General features: G+C 39.9%; 1 protein-coding gene across 5 annotated transcripts in view; it reads right to left on the reverse strand.

Annotated features, from left to right (window-relative positions):
- Window positions 1-3,260: 3,260 nt before the first annotated feature.
- Window positions 3,261-26,927, reverse strand: part of GTF2I (general transcription factor IIi) — a 99,842-nt gene continuing 76,175 nt past the window's right edge. For 3 of the 5 annotated variants that reach the window (XM_061210004.1, XM_061210002.1, XM_061210006.1), the window contains 18 exons: window positions 22,756-22,939; window positions 21,692-21,750; window positions 18,528-18,599; window positions 17,147-17,330; window positions 16,438-16,496; window positions 15,956-16,030; window positions 13,261-13,362; window positions 12,597-12,662; window positions 12,080-12,263; window positions 10,751-10,809; window positions 10,293-10,373; window positions 9,788-9,871; window positions 9,439-9,622; window positions 8,336-8,364; window positions 6,638-6,679; window positions 5,796-5,837; window positions 5,256-5,332; window positions 3,261-4,524 (listed from right to left, as the gene is read on the reverse strand). In XM_061210004.1, the coding sequence (XP_061065987.1) occupies window positions 5,274-5,332; window positions 5,796-5,837; window positions 6,638-6,679; window positions 8,336-8,364; window positions 9,439-9,622; window positions 9,788-9,871; window positions 10,293-10,373; window positions 10,751-10,809; window positions 12,080-12,263; window positions 12,597-12,662; window positions 13,261-13,362; window positions 15,956-16,030; window positions 16,438-16,496; window positions 17,147-17,330; window positions 18,528-18,599; window positions 21,692-21,750; window positions 22,756-22,939 (1,565 nt within the window). In that variant the 3' untranslated portion in view covers window positions 3,261-4,524; window positions 5,256-5,273. The remainder of the gene's footprint in view (window positions 4,525-5,255; window positions 5,333-5,795; window positions 5,838-6,637; window positions 6,680-8,335; window positions 8,365-9,438; window positions 9,623-9,787; window positions 9,872-10,292; window positions 10,374-10,750; window positions 10,810-12,079; window positions 12,264-12,596; window positions 12,663-13,260; window positions 13,363-15,955; window positions 16,031-16,437; window positions 16,497-17,146; window positions 17,331-18,527; window positions 18,600-21,691; window positions 21,751-22,755; window positions 22,940-26,927) is intronic. The other 2 variants (XM_061210003.1, XM_061210005.1) reach the window with 2 other exon arrangements.

Genomic DNA, 26,927 nt, shown 5'->3' on the forward strand with positions numbered 1-26,927 from the left:
CTTGCTGGAAACCTGCACTTGCTGTCTTTCATTAGGGATTTTCCCTAGAGGATATATTGATAGATTGGTCGTTGTCAGGGAGAAGACAATTTGTCTAAATTACAGAGCATGCAGATCTATAGATCCTTTCAGGATTTATCTAAATCTTCTTAGGAGCCTTGGAGGTGGGCTTTCTCTTCTGCTGCCTCTGGTTGGGGCTCATTGAGTAAACGAGTCGGGGCTACTTGTTTACTGAAAACGAGTGGGAACAGCTCTCACTAGGTTCCCCCAGGCACTGCCAAGCACATGGTCTTCGGTGAGGGTCATTATTGCTTTCTACAGCTTGAGGCACTGTGGGTTTTAAACAGGCATCCTGAGATCATGCATGAAGTTGATGCTACAAAAGGCCCATCAACCACCTGCTCTTGCTTCTGAGAAGGAAACCCGGCAGGAAACACTGTTACAAATGGGCATTGTATCATAGCTTGTTTTCAGTGCTACCTTTCCTGATACTTCCTCAAAATAAAACCACAAGGCACGGGGGGTCGGGGGTGGGACAGGACAGGAGGGAGGTGACACACAAGACCACTGTTGACCAGAGTAGGGGAGCTGGGAAGACAAGGGGCTTTACTGTTTTTCACCCAGTACCCGGGGTTACAAAGCCCCTCTGGAGCAGCAGCTAGGCCCACCCACTGTGACTTGTCAACGGGCCACCATACCCTGAGGAACTTGTGATTTCAACAACCTGCTACAAGCCGCTTTGGTATCTGCCTTTTGAGCCAAGAAAGTTGGCAGCCATGAGGGGAAGTACAGAAAGCTAACCATCCCTTTAGTAGGTAGTGGAGTAAAACAGAACCCAAACTGCAGAGGTTGGAGAGCAACTCTACGGGGTCTAACCAGAAGGCTACACAGCCCCACTTGTGCTCATCCCACTGGACTCGGGGCTGAGTAAACAGGGACCTCAGAGACGGCCTCAGTTCCCCAAATCCCGTCTCCCTCTTCTTCCCTATCATAGGGAAACCGAGGCATCCCTGGGAGACCACCACATCTTTCAAAATACATAGTCCAGGAAGTGGGGCTTCCACTTAGCAAGGTGAGACCAGACTGTGACAGTTACCTGTCCGCTAATGGTTAAGCCAACCAGGATCTTGAGTTTATTTAGACTGGGGCTTGGGGTGTGGAAACTGGAGAGGTCTGGTCTCTCAATCTCCCTCTCCAACGGACCTTTCCGGTTCCTGGTGGGGAGGAAAGAGAAAAGGCAGAAATGAAGCTAGAGGATGCTCACAGAGCCAGCCTACTTCAAAGGGGCACTGGCTGCCTGCCATAGTAGGCAGCTCTGTCCTGGCGACATTGGGCGCTACAGACCCGGGCCCAGTCTTGTCCCTCAGTCTCGGAGGTAAGACTGTGCCGATGACTTGATTTCTTGTCTTTATTTCCTCATCTCTCAAGTCCCAAGGTGACCTGGGCACAGGGCGTCAATGCACAGTGAATAAGCCTAACCTCACTTCCTGCATCACAGATGATTCAGATCAATGAAAAGATAAAAAGGTCTCTTAGGATGTGCTGACTGCTCAACAGGGTAAGCTCATGTGCCCTGCGCAGTCTGAGTGGTGGCAGGCTGGGCAAATGCAGAGATTTCTCTCAGCACCGCCGACAGCCGTGGCCACAGCAGCTCTGCCACCTGCCCGAGGGCAGAGGCTGCCCCATGAACAGGTCTCGGCTCTCCCCGCCACCCAAGGCCCAGAGCTGGGCACGGGGTCATTAGCACTTGGCCCAACTCCACCAAACGGGGTCTAACTCATACAATCCTGCGATGGACACATTTCTTTGGTTCTAGCGCTTTTCTGTCGGAAATTTACTTAAGATAACAGCTGTCCAGAAGCAGAGCTTGGATTTGGTCACAAGGCCTATGTTCCCAGTCATTCTGCTGCATTTCCTGGTAAAATAAGGTTTAACCATCAACTATCAAGGAATCAGGACGTGTTCCAGAAACACATTAGAATTACTGATGAGACCTATGTGAACTGTCGTTTGTTTTTCAGTCCGGTCCTTACTGATCTAATGAAGACCTTGGTGGCCAAGTTTTAACACCCCTCACCCCCTGAAGAATCACGTTATTTATCAACTGTCTCATTTCTGAATGCACCACCTGTTCACTAACACAGGCGGGGGAAGGCTTGTCTTGTAGACGGTTCCTGGGCTCCGAATGAGCAAGCCAGGGCGACACTCCAGCCATTTTAAAGCAAGCCCATGGTGCTGAAACCAGGGCTAATCTGACCATCGCAGGTAAGGAGGCAAATTGCTAAGGCAGTCACCTCGCCAGGAAACAACGCTGTCCTACGGAAGGCTTTACTGAGACACCCGACTGTGGGAAGCAGAGTTAATGAGGTGTGTTAGAACGACAGTGAGTTAATAAATAAAAATGACTTATTCCACCTCCAGGCTCTTCCACTCAAAGACAGATGCAGGAACAGCACCCCTTGCCTGAGGTTCAACATTTCTTAAAGGAACCAATAAGCCTGTTTAGAGGAGAGGCAGAATGGGACAGGACAGCATTCTTAAACCTTTTGTGTATCACCACGAGGACGCAGCACTGGTTCTGTGCTGTTGTCCACAGGACAGAAACGGATGCACTTGTTAGACGTTAAGAAACTTTATATTTAAAAAAAAAAAAAAAAAAAGAAAGCAGCTTTCTAATAGTATATATAAAAACAAGAGTCGTGTGTATGCATATATACAGAATTTTCACACTGGATGTATACACTTACACTGGGAAACAGATCTCCTTGTAGGTCTGTGCTCCCACAAACTTTCTGTTAAAGAGTTACGTGTACAAGCTTAACTCCTTTTAAAAGCAGCCTTTGGATGACTACGGTTCTCCAGTGGCTGGGATGGGAAGCGTGGGTGGAGGCAGCAAGGTTGTGTACACCTTAAGAACACGGTAAAGGAACCCTGAGATTCTACTGCAGCAGCTGTCTCCTCCTAATGTCGGTTGGTAAGTTAGGAACAAACCAGTCTGGCTTTCCCTGAGGTCACACTTGTAAGGGTAAAGGAGAGGCAGAGGGTGATGGTGGAGAGGACAGAGAAGACCTGGAGCCAGTGTGTGGTTTTCATGGGGGAGGGGCTGACATACGGGCTCTACCCGGGGAGGGAGTCTGACCTCCAACATCACGCGTATGCTGCATACGGTTGGCATGTCACAGATACAAAGCTGGGGGCTCCAGCCCCAGCTCAGCCCAGAGGCACAGTGGTCTCAGACACACCGTGAGCAGTGGTGTCCTGACAAGGAGCTGAGCCTCCGGACCGTGCCCACCTAACCTCGCCTTGCATTCCGCCTACCGCCGAGCCACCCCAGGGTTCCCCACACAGTCATGAAAACACCTTAGAAAGAAATGAATTAGTGTGTGAAAGGCATGGATGGATTTTATTTATTACCCTATATCTACAATTTAATTTGAGGTAAAATATAAGCAACACATAAAAATGCCTATTTCTGCTACCATGTAATATAATTCTCCATCGTGAATATTGTGATAAAGCTAATGAAAACTCTATGCCATCACATACTCTAGCTTTTCATATAGCTGGTATTTTACAACTCTTACTGTTTGTGAAATCTCAACACATGTAAGATTCTCCTACAAATGGCGCAGAATATCAGAGGGTGCCTAATCAGCTTACTGACCCCTCACTCCCCACACTGGAGCCTCAATGTTACCAGTAGAATTGTAAAGTAACGAAGGCAATGAAACCCCCTTGAGTCTGATCCAAGCTGGAATAGTGTTCCAAAGAATTCCACACCACAATGGGTTACATGATAGTGAGGCTTTAGTGTCATTCAGCTTGCCCAAACACTTATACCTGATCTGAAACTTCTGGTACACCATGCATTTTATTTGGATGAAAAGTAAACGTGGATGGAAGAGGTTCTCTGTACTCCAACTATAAGCCACACGCTGAGATACTGACCTCTTACTGGCTGTTAGGTGATCCAGATGGTTGGTTTTTAATTACGATAAAAAACATATGAACCATGATAGAGAGCTTAGGAAAAGGTTTAGTCAAATATACAGATACTAACTGTTCACTCAGTCATTAAGGAGAACCGTGAACAAAAGGATCAATTAAGTGATTTTTCAAATAGAAAAACTAAAGAGCTGAACTATCACAGGTATTTTCTTCACTGCAGAAGCTGAGATGTTCCAGTAGGAGAGATCTTCACTTGATTGGGAGACAAACACCACAGCTGAAGGCTCTGCTGAATACGTAAAAAATCTGATGCGATTCATCCCTGTCATTTTCCCTGTCGTTTTTCCAGCACTGCTGTAAAATCCTTATAATACATTCCAAAGGAAACCAGCCATTCCAAATCTACAGTCACTCTGCTCTTTAATTCAATTCACAGAACTGCTGAAAAAGTAGACATTTCTATCTAAAAGTAGAAAAAAAGGTTTGTATAGAAGGTATTTCTGTTATACAAGTATATTACACAGCTTGGGGCAGTAACAGGTCCGAAAAGCTCTTCTCACCCACTGATACTTTAAGCTAAAATAGGAGAGAAAACAGACAAGCAAGAAAACAGGTTAATCTGATTATAGGAATTTATGATTCACTAATATCTCAACTTAATTACCACTTAAATCCATGGACTGACAGTACATGGCCAATTCCATGACCAAAAAAAAGTCTCTGGAGTGTCAGGTACAGATGAGAGCTAACTGTGTCCCCTAACTATCATGAAAACATTCAACAGCTGGGGCTTAGTGTGGTTCAATACGACATGAAAACCAAGTTTCACTGACTCCTGGTCTAGAGCTGCCCCTCCTGGGTAGTAACCTGGCCAAGTTTAAGATGTTTGGAATAATTGGATCAGGCTTATAACTTAATTATGCAAGATGCACAATGGATTGTGTAGCTCAGCCAGACTCTGCAAATACTGTTATTATGATTAGGGAAAAAAAGTCAGTCTGTTGATGCTGACTCACAGTGAACTCCAATGGCAAGGACAAGATTTAACCTATAGATTAGAAACAAAACATTTTCCATTTGAGGCAAAGCGCTTTACCATCTTTGCCTGATACATATTGATCCAAGGAAAATCTCTCTGCTTGAATCTTCTAGCTCAAACCACCCAGTATGCTTATACTTTGTCCTCGCGTGCCCTGAAGGCGGGGCCACCATTTATGGCTGAGGCAGGGAAAACACTTTAGCTTATGAATATGCAGGTGGGTTCAGATAGATACCACATGGCATCCTGGACACAGAAGGTGATTTACCCTAAGGAGGGAAGAGGTCTACCACGTAGGGTCTGGTTCTTGCTTGATTTGAGAGCTTCCATCAGTCTCCTTTATTTCTATCAAGTAAAACAAAAGGGAACCGATTAACTGCACTATTAATGCAAATCTGTTCAATTATAAATCTACTCATACCAAACTATCATTACAATGATTTAATAGGAATTATAAGATACTAAAAATGATAAGACTGTTCTCTAGCAGTAAGTTCTAAATTTTGTTACTTAGATTTTCAAAGTAACAAACATCTTATTAATTATGCATGTAAAGGACCCACACTAGCTATATCTAGGTTATACAGCAGTCATTCAACTATTTCAGAATTCATTAAGAGTCATTTGGGGAAAATGGAGGAAAAGAACCCATGAGTCATCTCTAAACACAATGTTTCTCGGCATAAACTACAAATCCAGTTCACCCAGAAACAAAACAACCACACAGGTCCAGTTAAACAGCTTTAAAAACACAATTAATCCTTTGTCTTTGGCACTTAATTTTTGACAACCAGACTACTCTTTTTACCTTCTGTTGCAGGAACCTCCAACTGGCTCGGCTCGGCTGATTCTGAAGAGAAATACATGAAGATTTTACTTTAACATTTTTCAAAAGTTGCTTTCAGTTATTTAAAGAGCCTAGAGGGAGAAAGCTCTCTAGACGTTGTACACAAAGCCCAGGTCTAGGTGAGACAGCAGCCACAGATTCTTGGGATTAAATACACTGTTACTCAACCAGATTCTCAAAAACCTGCTTTTCTGAAACCTGTTAAATTTGCCTACACAATCGAAATCTTAAATAACAATCTTAATTACCATAGCTCTAACATGAAAGTAGGAGTTTCTTTCTCTGCGTCTTTTTCCCCTTTCTTCTGTGGGCTCCCTTTTAATAAAAGCCTTTCGTTACTTTCAATGAATCACACAGCCGGCCTAAACACTTTGTTTCTAAGGAATTTTTTAAACTACAATGCATGCATTTCCACCCAACATAATTTTGGTTTATAGCAACCATTGGAAACAAGTGGCATAAGAAGCCAAGTTAAAAAAACAACATTCTCCCCCCATCACCCCACAACTGCATCCTTCGCCACTGGTCTCAGGGTTCCTGACCTGGGACGGTGGGAATCAATGGCATGTGGTCCAGTTCTCAATGAGGACCTGTGGCTTGAGCTTATACAGGCTTTCAGACAAAGGAGTCCAAGCAAACAAGTCTGCATGTGCACGAGTGTGTGCATATGTGTGTACGTGTGTGCTGTGGAATTAACTTTCCTTGAAGTCAGGTAAACGTAAGCATGTGAGGCCACACAATTTATGTGACCTGTTTTATTGACTAAGTAGGAATACTTCTATATTTTCCCATGCTTAATTTACCTTGGATCACTGGGCTTTCTGACTCACTCTGATCAACCAACTCTGAAAAGAAAGCAGATTCATTTAAGTAATAATGATATATTGTTACATTTGAAAAGCATTTTTTACATACATTCTCTAATCTGATGCTCCAACTTCGCTATAACAGGCACTATTTTCCTTATGACAAGAACAAATATTAAAAATTCTAGTATGTCCCATCAAAGTAACTAATTCATAGTAATTACCGTAAAATTCTATAATAGACTAGTGCACAAGGAAAAGAACAAAACTGAACATTTTAAACATAAGGTAAAGGAGCAGGGAGGCATAAAATACAGTGTCTTCTGAAATTAAAAATTACACAGAAGGTAGATGAATTGGGATCAATAAATTTTTTTCCCCCCAAAAAAACCCCACACCTTATCATGGGGTTTCTTTAAATGACAAAGTTCCCGGGTGTAGTTAAAGCTGAATGCCAAAGATGACTGAAAACCTAAGAAGCAAGGTTTACTTCTCTTTCATTCATTACTGACATCCCCAGATACTAACATACTTGGCCAAGATAGACAGTATAGTAAAAACAGATTCTACAAAAAAAGAAATCATGGCTTGGGGGAAAAAGCAAACAAATATATTTTGTGATAAAGTGAAACTCGAAACTTGGAGGCAGAAGAGACATAACCAAATCTGTGACACTGAAGGAGTGGTGGCCACAGAACAGCAACAATAGTGTGAAGCAGAACAGGGGGGTGGGGTCAGGCACAAGAGCGGCCCAATTTCTCAGCTCAGGGGGCAAACCAGCAACTCACGAGGCTCAGCTGCTCATTGACCACTGAAAACTCCTGAATACTTTCCCAACAAAGTATACAATTGAATACTCAATACAGATGGATTTTAAAGAGTTGGAATAATACCAGTTGGAAAAGAAGACTGAAATGCTAATGGTATTAGTTAAGGATAATTCTCACTTTTGAAATTTTTTAACAATAAAGTTAACAGAAGAACATAAAACATACTAGCGTAATTAAGTTTTGCTAAAAAAAACACTGTTTAAAATGATACGAACATCAGGGAACTGGAAGAACACTTACACTTGTTCATGCAACAGTATCTGAGGGCCCAGTGGCTGCCAGACACTAGGTCTAAATATTAACAGAAGTAGCTAAATCACATTAAAAGACTTACTTTTTCCAGCCCAGTAATTACAAACTAATAGCAAAAGTAATTAACAGTAGTAGTAAAAACAGTAAACAAATATATAGATTTTGCTTACTGAGCACATACTAGGTCAGGGGTCAACAAACTTTATTACAAAGAGGCAGTAAGTATTTCAGGCTTTGCAGGTCAGTCCAGTGTGCCATGAGCAAATGGGCCTGGCAGTGCTGGTCCCTGTTTTAGAGGCCTGACACATAATGTGTCAATTAAAATGCTCTAAAACTCCCAAAATGGGTACTAATATCATTACCATTTTCCTAATAAGTAAACTGAGATTTAAAAAGGTGAAGCAACTCGCCCAATTTTACATCTAGAAAGTGCCTGGTGCCTCACACACTGAGGGCTAAAACGACGACTTTGAATGATTACTGCTGTAGGTGAAGTAATAAAATGTTACACTCTCAGGTAAGTGTACGTGCAAGTGCACACACACACACACCCTCACCCCCTTCTCACATCCCAGAAAAGAGAAAAACCAAAAAGACTTCAAGAAATACTCACGGTTATTAATCACAAGTCCTGGAAATGGTCTAAAGAGAGACACAAATTGTATAAGTTTTTTTTTCTACTGTACAAGAGTTTACACGTATAGTCAGTTTATTCAACTAATATTTAGCCCATGTCACTTACATGCTAGAATGAGAAAAGCTGTCCACTACTGTTTAATCTTATACTTTTTAATCTATAGACAGACAGATATACGAATAACTAATATGGCACATTATTAGAAAATGCTACACCAAGATGGTGGGAAAAAAATAGGAACAATGCAAAGGGAATAGAGTAATTTCAGTGAAATGAGGAAAAAGCCTTGGAAAGGTAATACATTAGCTATTTCTGAGTGTTGGTCCTATGCAGACAGTGGGAACTTGACAATGAATGGGTGTATTTAGTAACAGCTAAGTTTGGGGAGGTGGAAGAAAAGAGTGAAGGGCACTTGGGACTTCTGCTTAGGTGGATGACAAAAGGATACCGTAAGACTTACTGTGACAAGCACACATCAAAGACTGTAATTCTCACAATGCAGTTAGAGGGCAGGTGTAACCATCATTCCTACTCTGTGGATAAGGAGCTAACACTCTCAAAGGAAACAACTACAATCTCACTGGACAGACAAGGAAACAGAAGTGACTTAGTATTGAATCCCTGTCTGATCCAAAGCCTGTGAAGAGATGCCTGAGGCAGAGAGGCTGGCAACATTTTTCTGTAAAGGGCCAGACAGTAAATATTTCCAGCTTTGTAGACCACACTGTCTCTGTCCCAACTACTTAATTTTACCACTGCAATATGAAAGCAGCCACAGATGATATGTAAACAAACGGGATGTGACTGGGTTATAATAAGACATAAAACTAAAATAAAGGCAGATGGCAGGCTGGAGCTGGTCCACAGGCCATGGTGTGCTAACAATCCCCTGCCTTAAAAACCAGAGAACTGAGTCAGCACAAGGAGGAAAGAATCTGAGAGTACAGTAGTAAAGGATTTCATTATAGCTCCTTTCACTACACGGCGCACGTACCACACACGACTACGTTTTGGAAGATGACTCAGCCTCAGTGATCTGCAGGTTCATTCTCATGACCAAGCAAGGAACGCTCACGTACCTAATGACTGTGAATTTAATGAACTCAGCAGAATCTAAGATCCTTCTCATGGAGCTGATTTCCAGGTAGCTGGGGGCTTTGAATGACACTCCAGGAGGCATGCCATCAACCACCACACAGCCAGGGTTAATTGTGATTTTCCGGTAGGGAACTTTCACAGGGAAACCCATACCAATGGCTTCACCTATAGCAAGACAAACGGCATGAAAGCGCAGATGAACCTAGCACCTTAGGTGAGTGTTGTAAAAGCACAGATTAAAACTACCTGAGCATAATTTACTTTTAAGATCTTATTGAGACAAAATTTCCTTGCTTACTGCAAGCTATACTATGCAAATGCAAAACTTACCAAATTTTCGACTGAAGAGGTCATTAACTTGTTCTCTTAGCTGTCTAGCTTTTTCAACTTTTGACAGTCTTTCATTATCATCGTCTAAAAAGGTTAAGAGAAAGTTGTAACTTAATAATGCGATTTTAATACCAGATACGTTTTTAGGTGCTTTATGTAACTCCACTTTATGTTATTGGAATGTTTTAAAAAACGAATCAAGATTGAAATGATTTAACCAAACAATTTAATAATAACACCAAACTGACAATGTTGCAGTTATGAAGAGCTTTTTGCTTGCTGTCTTATACAAATTTTTTAAACAACACACTAGGCATCTGGGTAGCCTACAGGTTTTAGCTCATGCCAAGTCTAATAACTGCCAAGAGCTGTTCAGCGATAAACTGACAAGGTGATGTATTTGGTTAATAACTTCTGCAGGGGCTGGTGGGGACAGCACACAATGTGCAGTGTATTCAAAATCCATGAAGCCCCACAAACTATGATTAAGGCAGAGAGATCATACCTGGAATTGTCACCTGAATGATGTTAAGATCTTCAACACCTGATGCAGTAGTATTAACATTGGGCGATGAATTTATTTTTCCTTAAAACAGAAACTTGAGATTAGAACATATACAAATGTAATTAAATCTTCCCTAATAAAGTGCTTACAGTTCAGACTACAAAAGATAGTATTTTAACCCAACTTTGTTCCTTTTCATGACATGTTTTGTTGTTCTGTGATATTAGGCTTCCCGAAAGACATTTTTCACTTTTTTCTCTTCCTTGTGGTGCTTCGTAGAGCATCAGATACGTGGAGATCCTTAGGTATTAAAGAACTTAAAAATCGTAAACTAGTCCAAACCCCAACCTTGAATGAGCTTTCCTGGCTTTATCTCAGTAGCCACTCTTTCAACAATTTTCTAAATTAGTGCTGCAAAGTAAGTGTCTAACAGCATGTTTTCTGTAGCACATGCTTACTTGGAGGGCTCTTCGAGGAGGAGGTGCTCTCCTTAATTGCCGTCTCAAACATTTCAGGCCTAAGAACAAGAAAAGAGAAAAAACTTTTGGGCTAACATTCCAACAGTAAAACATTAAAAATTAAACAAGTAAGAGATTTAAAAAGCCAGTAACTTTCTATAAATACACATTCTTAGTAATGGAAGAACAGAAGTAACATGGATCTCTAAAGGAACACACAAAGACTAATTATATTTGTGATTTTAACATCCACCCCAGCCCCATCTAGTATAAACAGCTTCTTCCTGTGGTTTCAGTATATCCTGGAAAGAGTCGATGCTAGACTGGAGAAGGAAACAGGAAGAGACCCGAATGCAGGTAGCATGGAAACAGAAGACAGGCTGTAAAAACCTGAACACAAGAGACTGTCTCTCTTAGGAAGCAGAAGCAGGGGCCTTAGCCTCTACAGACCTGGCCAAAGGTACAGAGGGAGGCCACTCTGGTTGGCAATGTCAGCTCTGATTATTTGACAGCATCCTTAGGGAACTCAGAAGTAACCTTTAATAAATAAAACCTAAAATTCCTTTCATTTCAAATGTATTTTGTTAACTCTAATTATTTCCATTTACTTCAATTGTGCTGGCATAATTCACAGATTTCCAAGCAAACAGGAGAGAAATTTAAAATATTCTGTAAGCTGGAGAAATAAAAGGGCTTTATAAAACTGAACCACTGCCTAGACTCCAGTAGTATCAACCATTAAGATATCACCGTGAGGCTTCCCTGGTGGCGCAGTGGTTAGGAATCCACCTGCCAGTGCAGGGGACACGGGTTCCAGCCCTGGTCCGGGAAGATCCCACATGCCACAGAGCAACTGAGCCCATGCGCCACAACTACTGAGCCTAGGCTCTAGAGCCCGCGCGCCAGAACTATTGAAGCCCGCACACCTAGAGCCCGTGCTCTGCAACAACAGAAGCCACCACGATGAGAAGCCCGCTCACTGCAACGACGAGTAGCCCCTGCTCGCCGCAACTAGAGAAAGCCCGCGCGCAACAATGAAGACCCAACACAGCCAAAAATAAAAATAAATAAAAAATAAATTTATATTAAAAAAAAAATGTCACTGTGCATAGACTTCACAAAATCAAGTTGTTATCCCTCTGATAAGCCATAGCCCTCCCTCTTTTGACCAGTTACGAAAAATTTAAAATATATACAAAGGTACAGCTTAAAGAGCTTCTTTGACCCTAAGGTTAGTTTGGCTGAGCTCCAAAGTTGAATCCATGTGCCATCTCCCAGCGTCAAACTGTATCAACTCATGGCCAATCTTGTTTCATCTTATTTCCTTACTTTTTAATGATGAACTTAATTTTGGCTTTGTTTCTGAGTATCTTCTCCAGCCTTGGAATGCCAAAAGTAGATGGTCGTCGGAATGGCACACCCTCGGGTAAGCCTTCCACGTAAAAGTCTTCAGGGAAAGACTCAAATAACGCAAACGGCACTTTCACAGCTTGTTTAAGGCCAAGAGCTTCACCTAAAAGAACAAAAACAAAACACATTTACTGGTTCTCATATTTATAACTTTTTAAAAAACTAATAAACCTTTTTAAAAAACGTATTTTAAATTACATTGTGCAGCTACTAAAACCTTTCTTTTAAAAAAAAATCACATTAATTTTAGAAAAATTTCTTCAATTTCTTGGTGCTCAGAAATGTGGAAGAAATTATAAAATTCACGCCTGCAAAACCCACACACTTCTGATGACAGTAATATATAAATGCTGAACAATTTTACCATGCTCACATTTTTCTACTTTATAAAAAAGCTACCTCATATTTTAATAATAGTATTTCAAAATAAACTTACCACATTTTTCATTGAAAAGATTTTCAACTTTCTGTTTTAGGTCAGTGATTTTGGCATTCCAGGCCTCTGCATATAAAAAAAACAAGAGCGATTAAGATGTTAGTAATAGTTACTAGTATACATCCAATGGCAGGAACTTCTTCATCTTTTATTGTGCATCTTTAAGCAATACAAAATAAAAAATACATAGGTTTTAAACACAGGCATGTCTTGATAACTACTCTAATCCTGATGCATTATTTAACTGTTTTATTATATTACTAATATGTTGGCTATGAATAAATGAAAAAACAAATGAAAACCAAAATACCCCCGCCCCAAAACAATTACAGTATCTACTACGTGCCAGATACAGTTTTACCCTTTAAATGATCTGGTATTTATCATCTTCCTAATAACCCTATGGAACAGGAAGTAATGTTATCCCCACTTATAGATAAGGAAACTGAGGCCCAGAGAGGTTAAGCAGCCTGCTCAAGGTCACAGAATTATAAAGTACTGGCACCAGATCTGAATTCAGTCTGGCTCTATAATCTGTGCCTTTAATTGCTAATATATACTAACTCACCGAATAAAAACAAGAAAACAATTCAACTAGTAAAATATTTTACTAACTCCTTTTATTTAAAATAATGAAATAAAGAAAAACATAACACATATTTACCAAAGGAAAACTCTCTCCCTCGAGGCTTGAAGGGAACATTAGAACCATTAGTCTGGGTAGGAGTTCGAACAGCTGAGGTTTGAGGGTTGCTGTTATTAGGGCCTAAAGAATTAAAACACATAAATAAGAAACATAATCAGCACATATATTCAATCATCCTTACGTCCTGCTCATGATTTCTCTAGGACACGCTCTTGAAGTCCAACCTACGCTGGAAAAGTTAAGTTCAGTGTGTATATAAGCACTCTGCAATGAAAACAGCCACTGCTGTCAGTTTTACAGACCTCCATCCATTTTCCTACTTCCATCCCTATAATCAGGCTTTTCCCCCCAAAACACATCTAGCTTTCTGGCTGATCTGAGGAACCTTCAATTCACTTAATGATTTATTACGCCATTTTGAAGCCACTGGTTACCTATGTTTGCCTTTATGCTTTTCTTTCGGCCTTTGAACATAAACACGACTTTAGATACAACTATATCATCTCCACTATATGAAGCTTTCCTTTGGATTCTCTAGCTGACACTGACATATCCTTTCTTTGAATTCTTAGCAATATACAGAAACAGTGTTATGGGTTATCAGTTGTTTTCCATTAAAAGCCTGACAATGGCCGCAGAATCGAATAAAATATCAAGATTCAACATTCTCATCTTTAATTACTTCAAACTCCCGAATAAAAACCACAGCTTCCTTAAAGAGCATAGTGATAAAAGCAAAGCATTCCTGGACCAGCTGGATCTAGCAGCCTGGTTGACCTGGCAGGTGTAATAACCAGACAGAGGAACTCAGTATATCCTATTACCATACTTCTTTAACAGGCTACTAAGATCACTCAACTAACATCTCTTTTTATACTCCATGTTCATAAAGCAGCCTTTTAATAGTAACAGGGCAAGACAGGAAGAGACTTGTGATCACCTGACAGAATTAAGCTGACTGAAATATCTACTTCCGATTCAAAAATCAATAAACTGTCATTCTGGTTTATGCTTAAGTGAAATGACACTACACACCCACTAGAACGGCTAAAATAAAAAGAATGACGATATCAAGTACTGTGAGGATGTGTAGCAACTGGAAATCTCATACATTCCTGGCAGAAGTGTAAAGCGATACAATCAGTTTGGTAAACTGTTTCTTAGAAAGTGAAAAACCCAGTAATTCCACTCTAAATATCTATTCAAGAGAAGGAAAGCATATGCCACGTTTTGTACACAAATGTGCATATAGCATCTTTACTAGACAAAGACAGGAAATAAACCCAAATGCCCACTGACAAATGCATAAATTAATTCTGGTGAATCCATACAATGGAGTAATACTCAGCAATAAAAAGAAACACTGAAACGTGCAGCAAGTGTAAATCTAACAACATTGTGCTAAGCAAAAGAAGGCAACCATAAAAAGAAAAGACACAACATGATTCCATTTATATGAAATTCTACAACAGGCAGAAGTGTTCCATGGTGACAAAAAGGGGATCAATGGTTGCCTGTGGCCTGGCCTGTGAGGGAGTGACTGCCAAGGAGCGTGTGGGAGACGTTTTAGGGTGAGGGAGATGTTCTATCCATTGACTAAAGCGGTGCTACAAACATTTTTCAAAACTCAAACTGTACAATTAAAATGCGTGCATTTTATCGCATATAAAGTGTACTCAATAAATTTGATTTTTAAAGTAATAAAAAAATCCATTTACAAGCATGATGTATAATGTAAACGAAAACATTAGTATGGTGGAAAAAAAAAGTCCCTCCTTGCTATCACACTCTTGACAAAAAGTCCCTGAACATGGACACAGTTCTTTACTACTCAAATTAGTTAGTGTTAAACCACTAACAACTATTTTGTGGTATTTTAACAAATATAAATTAAATTTGAGGTCTATTTATAGCCCTGGTTAAGCAAAAGAAAGCTACTGTGGGACAAGATCCTCTGTGGCTTGGGTAAGACAACAGAAAGAGATTCTCTGTTAATCTGAAGGCAGGTCAAAACCATTTTTCATTAACCCATGATTGCCCTTGTACACGAATGTTCAGAGCAGCATTACTCATAAATAGCCAAAAAGTAGTACAAACCAAATGTCCATCAATTGATGAATAGACAAAATATGGTATATCCACACAATGAAATACTTAGTCATCAGTAAAAAGGAATGGACACCCATTAGGATGGATATTATCTAAAAAGCAGAAAGTAACAAGCGGTGGCGAGGCTGTGGAGAAATATCACCTTGTAATTGAAATTGTTAATTAGAAACATTTAGAAATCTAACTGTGGGACTACCCTGGTGGCGCAGTGGTTAAGAATCCGCCTGCCAACCCAGGGGACACGGGTTCGAGCCCTGGTCCGGGAAGATCCCACATGCCCCGAAGCAACTAAGCCCGTGCGCCACAACTACTGAAGCCCGCGCTCCACAACAAGAGAAGCCACTGCACCGCAATGAAGAGTAGCCCCCGCTCGCTGCAACTAGAGAAAGCCCGCACGCAGCAACGAAGACCCAACAGAGCCAAAAATAAATAAATAAATTAAAAAAAAAAAAGAAATCTAGCTTTATCGCAGTTAAGTGTTCTGCACCTAAAACAAGTTTTATAAAAACTCATTTGCATAAAAATATAAATAGTAAAGTGAAGAAGCAACAGATTAACTAGTGAATTGGAGAGCAGACAGGAACGGGCCACAGAGCAACCTCACCTTCAACAGTGACCTCGATTTCAGGAACTTTTGAATTACTCCCAGGGCTTCGTGGTCTTTTCGGGGACTGCAAAGCTGTAAAGTAAGCATACAATTTCTTTTGCACATTGTAAAAAATCCAGAAGGAGATGTTTTATAAAAGCAGAGTATTAAAATTCATACAGTTTGGCTCTTTTCAAAGAAACCTGAAGAATTAAACTGGTAGTGTAATCCTCCACATGAGTCTCAACAAAGCTGTGGAAACATGAATGAAGGAGGATTGCAAACATGAAACTGCCAATGAAATGTTTACTTTTAAGAGACAGAGAGGAGGGAGGGAGGGAGGGAGGGAGAGAGAGAGAGACAGAGGGAGGAGGGGGGTTCATTAAATAAAATACCTTAAAAAGCAAAGAAACAAACCGAAAGCCCCAAAAAGATATCTGCCAATAACTCACTATGTTTTAACGCACTGAAGTATAACGAAGGTATACATAATCTCTTACCTTTAGTGTTTATTTTACTAGCCATTCCAGGAGGCAAGTAGGAAATAACTAGTTCAGGTCTAGAGAGAAAACCAAGAAACATTACAGTGGCCAGTATAATATTGGTCTTCACAGCTAGTAAAAATTGTGATGACCAATGTTTTTTTATAAAGGCGACCACAAAATAACTCTGTAATATAACAATAGTTTCTACCGTTACGGACCAAAAAAATTCACTTTTCCTTCCTACAAATACCTGCTAAATGATTTTATGAAGAGTAAATGACTTCTTTCATGAAAATGAAAATTAACTATCACTAGTTTAGTTTCTTCAACTACTGAAATTCTGCAGACATATAAATGAGAAACTTAATCACTGAAATTCAGTTGCCAATAAGTTTAACCAGGAATAACAGAGCACATAAAAATCAGCACTTTCATCCTTCCCTCAAGTATCTATCAATAGTAAGAGACAACACAGCATCTCTTAACAAACTTCACCTCCACCAATGTGAGGCAGGTACAACTCTCCTTGTCCTGATGAAGAAAATCAAGGACAAGTTAAAGGATGGGAGGCAATGGAGAAGGCCAGTACTGTAGCTCAATGCTACGCTTTCCATTGTGAACTTCAAAGCCTTAGCCGTAACCTGAAGCTAGAAAAAAATTTAAATAGAAATATGCCTTGATTGTTCTAATTCCAGAAATGACTACATTGGCAAAGAGAACTTACTTTTTAACAACAAACTTGATTTTATTACTTCCACGGACAATCCTTTCAAGTCGTGGAATTCCAAACCAGGTAGGGCTTCGAAAGGGAATTCCTTCTGGCAAGCCTTCTACATAAAGGAACTCGGGGTTTGATTCAAACACCGGGTACGGTACTTTTACTGCCTCTGTGAGTCCAAGAGCTTGAGCTGAAAGTGTAAGAGAACATAACTTATGGAAGGTAAAATTTTACAGACAGTCTTTTAGTTTTGTCTGACAGCAGTCTCTGTTTATGTTTTTAATATATATATATATTTTAAATTGTGATATAATGAACATATATTAGTTTCAAGTGTATAGCATAATGATTTGCTATCTGTATATATTGTCAAATGATCGCCATACTAAGTGTAGTTGACATCTGGGCATTCTCAAATACGTTGTGCAAAAGTTCCCAACAATCTAGCAATTTCCACTTAGTAATATAGGTATTTTGCTTAGTATATTGTGTAAAATTGAAGAAGAAGCCTAAAAAATAAGAGGAACATTTTACCACTTCAAATCAAAGGGATAATTAATCAAAATTGTCTCTGTGCTCTGGGCAGAAATGAACTACAGCCATTTCATTGCCATACTACCGAAATGGCAACTATCCAGCCCTTGTGTTATCATCTAGGTGCCAAGTCTGCTGTTTAAAAGATAAGAGGGAATTCCCTGGCAGTCCGGTGGTTAGGACTCTGTGCCTTCACTGCTGAGGGGCAGGGTGCGATTCCCTGGTCGGGAACTAAGATCCCACAAGCTGCGCGGGGCACGGCCCCCCCAAAAAAACAAAAAAGAAAGAAAGAAAGAAAGAAAGAAAAAAGATAAGAGGTGCATAAGATGCATCTGAGCAGAACTGGTCAAGAGTATTGAAGATTCCTGATCCAGGACACAAACGTCAATACCAGTTATTAAAACGACGATGGCAACGCCCCAGGAATATTGATATCACTCCACTCCTTACTTCCTTCTCCATGACAGACACACCCAATCAACTGAAACACTCTTGCTGAGCCTCCTCAGAATCCTCAAGACAGCGCTCCAGGAAACCGCTGTCAACAAATCTACGTTGAAACAGACGATGAAACCTATTTGCCACAGGTGTTAGCCAGGTTACAAGTACAGACAGCGGAACTGAGATTCCTCCCCAACTCCTCCCTTCCTCTCCCACTCTGACACACGAGAAAATGGAATCCAGGAGACAGAAAGTAACTCGCTCAGTTTAAGTAGTGAATGTAGCAGCAGAAAGTCAAACCCAGTTTCTGGGACCTTCTTTCTTTAGGTCCTGAACTGCTATAATGTTCATTCAAAACACTGCCTTTCATTAATGTTTTTAAATTAAGACATAATCACTGTGTTTTACTTACCAAATTTCAAATTAAAAATCTCTTCCACTTGCTTCCGTAGCTTGGTAATTCTGACATTCCAATCTTCTTTGACTAGAAAGGAAAAATAAATCTAATTAACAATGTCCCTTACGGATGCTGACACAAAATTAGACTGGATGCTGTTCTTTCCAGTGATGCTATTTTTAAAAAAATTGAGATATAACTGACATATAACATTGTATAAGTTTTAGGTGTACAATCCAGTGACACTCTTCATAAAATTTTGCTTAAAAGCAAAAACTTCAGATAAGGAAAAGAAGGATTTCCTGCACTTGTCAAATATCAGAAGTACAGGGAGACAGAATTCAAATTTAAGTTTACATTGTAAATAAAGAAGAACTTGTTCATTAAGTATTTAGAATGAATGGTTTTCAAACACTTTTCCTTGGAGGTACATCAAAGAACCCTCTCAGGGTTGGGAGGACCAGCTATATAAAGATCCAGGCCTCCTCTACCAGGTTCAACCAGAGGAGCTTCACTTGTATTTGCTTTCTAAACAGGCATTCCTTGTTTTATCGAACACGTGTGCCTACAGATTTACACAAAGGAAAACTTCACTAATCACAGCAAGAAATAAATGATAAAGTAATTAGGGAGATGTCACTCAGCACTACTCACATCTAGAATCCAGTTTATTTCCTTACCCCTCATTTATAAGACAACCATCCCCTTTTAAATACAACATAAAAATAAAGAAAAAATAAGCTATTGTAAAAGACACGTAGGGTGGCACTTACTTGGGCAGAAAATCGGGGCTTGTTTGGTGGAGCTGAGGATGGAGAGGACGGAGGTAGACTTGGAGACAATGGAGGATGGTTGGAGGTATTGGATAAGGAAAGGAGGGAAAGAGAGAGTAAGAGGAAAGGGTAGAGAGTGCAAGAATCGCACTACATGTGAAAGTCATTTGTGTCTGTGGACAAGGCGACAGGAAATGTTGGAGAAGTTCTGAAAATACTGCTAAAGGTTGGGAGCCTCAGAAAATCTTTCATTTCCACTTTACTTTTACTGTGAAAGTACTTTAAAACCTTTTCTTTAAAAGAAAACCCAGCATCTCAAGGGTTTAATATGGTAACTCGGCCATTCGACCAGACGAAGTCAGTCTGGTATAAACCAAATTTGAATATTACCATAACAATATCTAGACTCTCCTTCTCCGAGGTGAAGGGCTTCTGTTAACCTGGTGCTCAGTCTCCCCTTCTGCCTCACCCTGCACTTCCTTCTCTGGTATTTGCTGCTCTAATACAAAAAGATCTCTGTACCATTCTACACAAGAACCAAGTACCTTCTCGTTCTTCCCCTTCAAAGCTCAGCTATCTGGCTAGTGCCACAACTTTCTCACATGTTGACATCTACCTTTTACCAAATTGAGAACAAAGTGCATCCACGTGTGTTTAAGCATACAACTGTTACCTCAGAGTTAAGTAGATGTCTCTGATGGCAAGGACTAATACAATTCTTCTGTCAGGTACGCTGGGACTTGAATTGGCCCAGCAAGACTAACGCCTGGGTGACTGGCAGACCCAGTAACATTTTGTTGCAATGAAGAAGGACAACCTTTGATTCTTTCCAAGGTCTTCTACGAATGGTAGAAGGCCAAGCATTGTTAATAATTGGGAGAACGGAGAGTCTTTTGATAATAGGCCTGTAACCATCTATGCTAGAAAACAGCAGATCAAGTACTACTGAAAATATTATTAAATCCTCGGAGTAACTTGTATGGTGCCTACAGATCGTTCCAACAATACATGTTTAACATCCTCAATTTGCAGTCATTATTAGAATTGCTCCTAATAAAAGCAGTGATCACATTAATCACAAGCTTGAACTTGAGGTCTGTCTTGCGAAACGAAGACTCATACATAGACACTCATCATACTCAGACTAATGCATATTAAAGCGCTACCTTTGGGAATATTTTTCTTTGCATTACTTTGCTTAGCAAAGTCTCTGTCATGTCCAATCTTCAATTTGTCACCAATATTTTGTTTCTTTGCCTAAATCAAAAGCATTCTGGGGAGCTTGCTGGGTTAATGTTGCTGCTCAACCTGAGAAGTTAAGCCTCAACTCTATCTTCTCCCCGGCAGGATTCTGGGCACAAGATAGTTTGTTTCCCTAGTACAGTATTTCTCAAATACTTCTCATGCCATGATAAACAAAAGATTATACAATCTATTTGGCATACTGGTGACCTTCACCGGTTGCCTCCAGGTACCCTAAAAGCTCAAGAATCAGTATTATACTTCAGACAAATAACCCCTCCTGTATAGTAGTTCACCTTAGCATTTACAAAAATGATTAACTGCAAAAATGAAAGAGAAGGAAGGAAGGAAGGAAGGAAGAAAGGAAGGAAGGAAGGGAGGGAGGGAGCGGGGGAGAGAGGGAGGGAAAAGATTAACTGCAACAATTCAGAAACACCCATTGGTTCTTAGCAACAGAAGTTCCTAAGGTTGTAGAAGATCTACAAGTTGTGGTCACTTTTTCTGACATTATGGAATGGAAAACAAAAAGATGGGAAAGAAATAAAGGCACACTTATACCTCAAAGAAAATAAAACCATTCAGACAACTGAGACCGAGACTTTTAAAGTTCTTTTCTATTGGGCATGATGTCAGCACAGCTGCAGCAATCACAGTATTTGTCATTTTAAAAACAAGGTCCTTGTGAATAGATTAAGGCCTAAATCTGCATGGGCTGGCACACTAGCCACATGTGGGCAACTGAGCACTTGAAATGTCGCTACTTGAATTAAGATGTGCTGTAAGTGTATAATACACACCAGAGTTTCAAATAAAGAATGTAAATAAATGAAATGAAAAATGTAAACTAACTCATCATGTATTTATGTTGATTACAGGATGAAAAACAGATTTGGCTACTAGAAAATTTTACATGACATATATGGCTTGCATTTGTGACGCACGTTATATTTCTACTGAATACCACTGGTCTAAATTCAAAGCTCGAGTTCCCCCCAGACTGCTTATGTTCATGTGGATAAATCAAGGAGTGCCTGTATTGACCTTCCACAAAAGACTTTTTGGGTGGGAGGGAGAAAAAAGAGGAATTCCATGGCTTTAAAAGATTAATAAAAGCTTAGAAACTACTTACTTAAGCTTTTAAAAAGCATTTCACAACTATCTCACCTGGTGTATTCGTTCTTGGCTGAGTAACTTCAGTAGTGCTGTGAGTCAGAAGTTCTGGTCTGTAAAAATACAATTGACATCAGGATGAGAGCATTTAAGCCCACCTTAATTTCCAGTGTGGTTCACTCTACCTTCATTTGCAGTGACAATATCATTTTGGTGACTTTAATTATTCTTAAAGTAGCAATTTACAAAGATTCAGGTGGAACCACCTGTATGTCCTCAAAGGAATTTTAAGCTTAACTTGTGCAAAACAGTTGTGTTTTGCCCCAAAGCAGTTCGACCTCCTGTTTCTGAAACTTCAGATGAACTAGAGCCCAATACAGGTAGATATATCTAGCTATGTCACCCTAAAGCGTGTCCCAACAAATAGACATACAAATGCACAACCCCTAATCAGCAAGCAAATTCTACCCCAACGACAATTCTTCTTTATTAAACGGACCTTCTGTTCCCACTCCCTGCCCTCAAATTACCCACTCTGCTATCCTTCAAACTCAAGCCAAAATAACACTCTTAAGGTCCAATTCAAATTATTTTAAGAGGAATCAGCTTTAAAACCTCTTCAATACTCTGCTGACTGTGAAGGACATAAAGCCTTCCTCCACTGGGCCATCTCAGTCTGTCTATCATGCTATGCCCTCAAGGTCATCAATCCTTCCATACAGAATGGTGTGGTTATCCGAACATTCGAGTACATCTGACACCTCCCTGTGCCTACCTACTTAGGTTGTTTCCTTTATTTGAACCCCCTTCTTGCGTTCTCTATGCACAAGTGACCAAACTGCATGCCACCCTTGCCTTCTCCCCCGAAGTGTTCAAGTAGCACTTTACTGCATTGATCTATATAATAAGCCTCCCAAGGACAGGATTCCTGTTGGACCCAATTTTGTACATCTGGTGCCTGGTACTACATAGACACTTGCTCAAAAAATGAATCTAAATGTAATACCTTAATCTTAAATATGGAGAGTAAGTCCAACTGGGAGGGGGAAAAGCCCACTTTTATAAAATTAATTTTTTCTTAATGACATTAAATTTGTTTCTGCAAATTATAATCCTACCTTTTAATAACAAATTTAATTCGATTGCCCACTTGAATAATTTTTTCCAGCCTTGGGATTCCATACCACGAGGGACTTCTAAAAGGAATGTTTTCTGGTAGTCCTTCCACATAGAGATCATTAGGATGTGCTTCAAATTTCTGGTAAGGTACAGCCTTGGCTTCGGTGCTCCCTAAGGCTTCAGCTTTACAGAAGAAAAGCAATTCAAAAGACTGGAGACTAAGTTTCCGCTGAAATCATATTTTAATACAATCCATAGGCAAAGTATATGTCAACTTTTTAAAAAGCAAAGTATAGTCTGAAAACATCAACGCCAACTACTGAAATAGACTTAATACAGCAAATGCAAATATTAAATGACCCATGATCAAGAAGTAACTTTCGGTGAATTTAAGTTTCCTGATACTAAGGCCATCTTAATAGCTCTAAGATCTTATTTTTATGTATTCTTTTTTAAAAGATATTTATTTGGCTGCGCTGGGTCTCAGTTGCAGCATGCGGGATCTTTAGTTGCAGCATGCATGTGGGATCTAGTTTCCTGACCAGGGATCGAACCCAGGCCCCCTGCATTGGGAGCGTGGAGTCTTAGCCACTGGACCACCAGGGAAGTCCCTCTAAGATCTTATTTTTAAAATTCTCAATATCTTTGAGAATAAATAGAGAAGAAAATCATGACCAACAATAAAGAGCGCAACTTAAATACTACTTTTTCAAATATCCGGAGGCAGACTTTTGCTACTTAATGCTTCATGAGTACAATAAACTTTTTATTGGCTCTTGCACACTAACTTACTTCAGGCTATACTTTTATCTGTATTGCAACCATGAGATTACTGTTCTTTACCACTTAAACCTCATCAGTGTACCATTTTCCAAGGAAATAATTCATGGAATGACAAATAAAAATAGTAAGCAGAGGATGGTTTAGATTAAAAGAGACATATCAAGCAAAATTAAGGCATGAAACTTCACTGTTTAAATCCAGGTTCGAAGCAAAAACTTTAAAGATACTTTTCAGATAAATGAGGAAACTCAATGAAGGACTGGATAAGAGCAGAGAGACTGTTAATTCTGTCAAGTGTGATGAGGACACTGTGACTGTGTTTAAAACGTCAATATTGGGACTTCTCTGGTGGCGCAGTGGCTGGGAATCCACCTGCCAACGCAGGGGACACGGGTTCGATCCCTGGTCTGGGAAGATCCCACATGCCGTGAAGCAACTAAGCCCGTGTACCACAACTACTGAGCCCGTGTGCCACAACTACTGAAGCCCGTGCACCTAGAGCCCGTGCTCCGCAACAAGAGAAGCCACCACAATGAGAAGCCCGTGCACCGCAACGAAGAGTAGCCCCTGCTCGCCGCGACCAATGAAAGCCCGTGTGCAGCAACGAAGACCCAACGCAGCCAAAAATAAAATAATATAAATAAAACTCAATGTTGTTCAATGGTGCACACTGAACAAGGAAAATGACACAATGCCTGTGATATGCTTTATGAAATTCCTACAAGGGGAACGAAAGAGGAAAGGATGAACAAAATGTGGAAAATCTTAAAGATCACTGATTACAAAAATGGGTATATGGGAATGCATTGTACTATTTTTCTACTTTTGAATAGGTGTGGCATTGAAATTTTAAAATGTAAAAATGTAATTACTAACCCCTACTATGAAGCCACATCCAAACAGAGCTTGTAAGAAGAAAGATCCAAACAATTTACAAAATATCAGCATTTATAGGTCTCCCTTGTATTCTGTGTTACATTTAAATATTTTACAATCTGATGGTTGAAAAAAGAGTGGCTCCTTGAAGAATCTGCATTTGATTGTTAGTTTGACTTTCCTCTCAAATTCAAAGGCCCTCTGTCTTAATTTCTTCCTTCATTTCATTAGCAACAAATCTGAAGGGCTCAAGTATAGGATCTCTTTGATAAAAGTAAGGAGTGTGTATTTGAAAAACCAAATACAATGTAATTTAGATGATGGCTGTTAAAAGAAATATTCTCTTTTAAAAATATGGTAAAGCCTTTCAACACTCACACCTGGGAGTAATATTAATTGTAATTATTCTGTTAAATATAACAAAAAAGAACATAATCCTAATTCTAACAAACTTTCTATAAAATAAAAAAGAACCAAACTGTTGGAGTTGAGAGAGAAACAGCACAAGTTACAGAAAAGAGGAAGGCCAAGTGCATTAGTGTTCATCACATCATCAATGAGGTCTCCCCTATATTAAGTAACCAACCCTCTGTCTCCCTATCCCCCTCATTTTGCTTAATTTTTTCCTGAACACTTAACACCTTCTAATATACTGCACATTTACTGGTTGCTTTGCTATGCATATTTCCCTAAGTTATAAATGAATGCTTCCCAGGGGAAGCATTCACCATCCTCTGTGCTGCTGAGTTCTCAGCACCTGACACATAGGGGGTTCACAGGTGCTGAATGACTATGCTGCTGCTGCTATACAACTTTCAAGACTTGTGCTTGATATGACAGACAATTTTATGTTTTCTTCTTTCCCTTTCAGTAACCTTAAAGAAAGCAACAATTCTGCTGGCTTCTCACTCTCTAAAGTAACTCCAATCCCAAACGACCTACCTGAGGCCACAAGCAGGATTTTGTTGTTTGTAATGTAACAATACATAAACTCTTATCTATTTTCTTAGCTCTGATACAATGAGAAAATATTTTCTACAGGCCAATTTTTCTTTCTATGAGTACACTATCTCACCCACAGCTTTCTCCTTCCATGAGGGAAAAGTCAGCTTGCTGGCTGGCAGGCACCCATGATCTAATAGGATTGGCTGTTTCTTACCCCAGGCTGAATTTCTAGAACTAAATGTGAGGCCAAAGTTTAAGCCTGTTAATGTAGATGCACATTATCCTATGTCAGCTACTCATGAATTATGACGACACTATGGTGGCATCTCAAATGACAAATAAGGTTCATAATCTTATTTCACTAAATGTCTTGGAAATATAATGATTTTTAAAGTGGTGAAGATTCTCTAGTTTATTGTTCATTAGCTGATTTCTGACCAGATGTACGAGGAGATACATTTTCATTAAGGTCCTACATTCATGTTGGGTGGTCAAGGACACTGATGAGGAAAAACTTACACTCTGACTTTTTCTCAAGGCTCAGTAATTTCTCAGTAATTTTTTAAAAACTGTTCCATGTATTTTTATTTTTTAATTAAAAAAAATTTTTTTGAGCCACACTTTTATTTGTTTGTTTGTTTGCCGAGGGGCATGATCTTAGTTCCCTGACCAGGGATCTAACCCGCGCCCCCTGCTTTGGAAGGGCACAGTCTTAACCACTGGACCGCCAGGGAAGTCCTTCTGAGTAATTTTTAATGACATTGGTCCATTCAGTATTTGTTGAGTATCTGCCCAAGCACCAAGCACTGTTCTACGAATAGCCAAGAGAGACAAGATCTGGGCTGCTGTTTGAACTGTGTTGTAGTGGAAGGAGAAAGGTAGCCATTAGTGCTTTAAGAAAAATTACAGGGTGATGACATACAGTGTGCTTCGTGGTTTATGTTAGACGGGTAGGCAGTAAAATCTGGCTGCTTTGGGGCATTGACTTTAACTACAGTGACAGACAGCAGTGAAAAAGAAAAAGATACGGATTTGCAGTGTGTTTTAAATGTAGAGTCAGCAGGAGGCCTTGTGGAAATGAAGAAATCAATTGTGACTGCTAGGGGGGTTGGCTTGGAAGACTAGGTAGAGTGTGGTGCCACTGGGATGACTGGGAAAGGAACATGCTGGAGGGGGAATCAAGAACTCTATCTAGGACCTGTGAAGTCTGAAGAGCTGTCAAACGGCTGGGTGAATATAAAGGTGTGGTGTAAGAGGAGTTTTCAGGGCTAGAAACTTGAATGTGAAAGTCATCGGGAATATAGACAATACACTATTTTTGAGATAGAGTGGGACTATCTGTGGAGGGCTCAGGACTGAGCTGTAGAGTAGCACCCCAAAATTTAAAGAATGGACTCAAGAGAGGCACCGAAAAGAGAATGAAGAGGACAGCCAATAAGACATGAAGAAACCCAGGAACAAACCAAGAGTCAATAACGTTTGAAACTTTCCGTAAGAATAGTTTAAAATGCTTAAGAAAGAAAAAAAAATAAGACAACTATGTTGAACACTGCTGAAAAGTACAATA

Source organism: Eubalaena glacialis, chromosome 13, assembly GCF_028564815.1.
Source record: "Eubalaena glacialis isolate mEubGla1 chromosome 13, mEubGla1.1.hap2.+ XY, whole genome shotgun sequence".
Classification (NCBI taxonomy): domain Eukaryota; kingdom Metazoa; phylum Chordata; class Mammalia; order Artiodactyla; family Balaenidae; genus Eubalaena; species Eubalaena glacialis.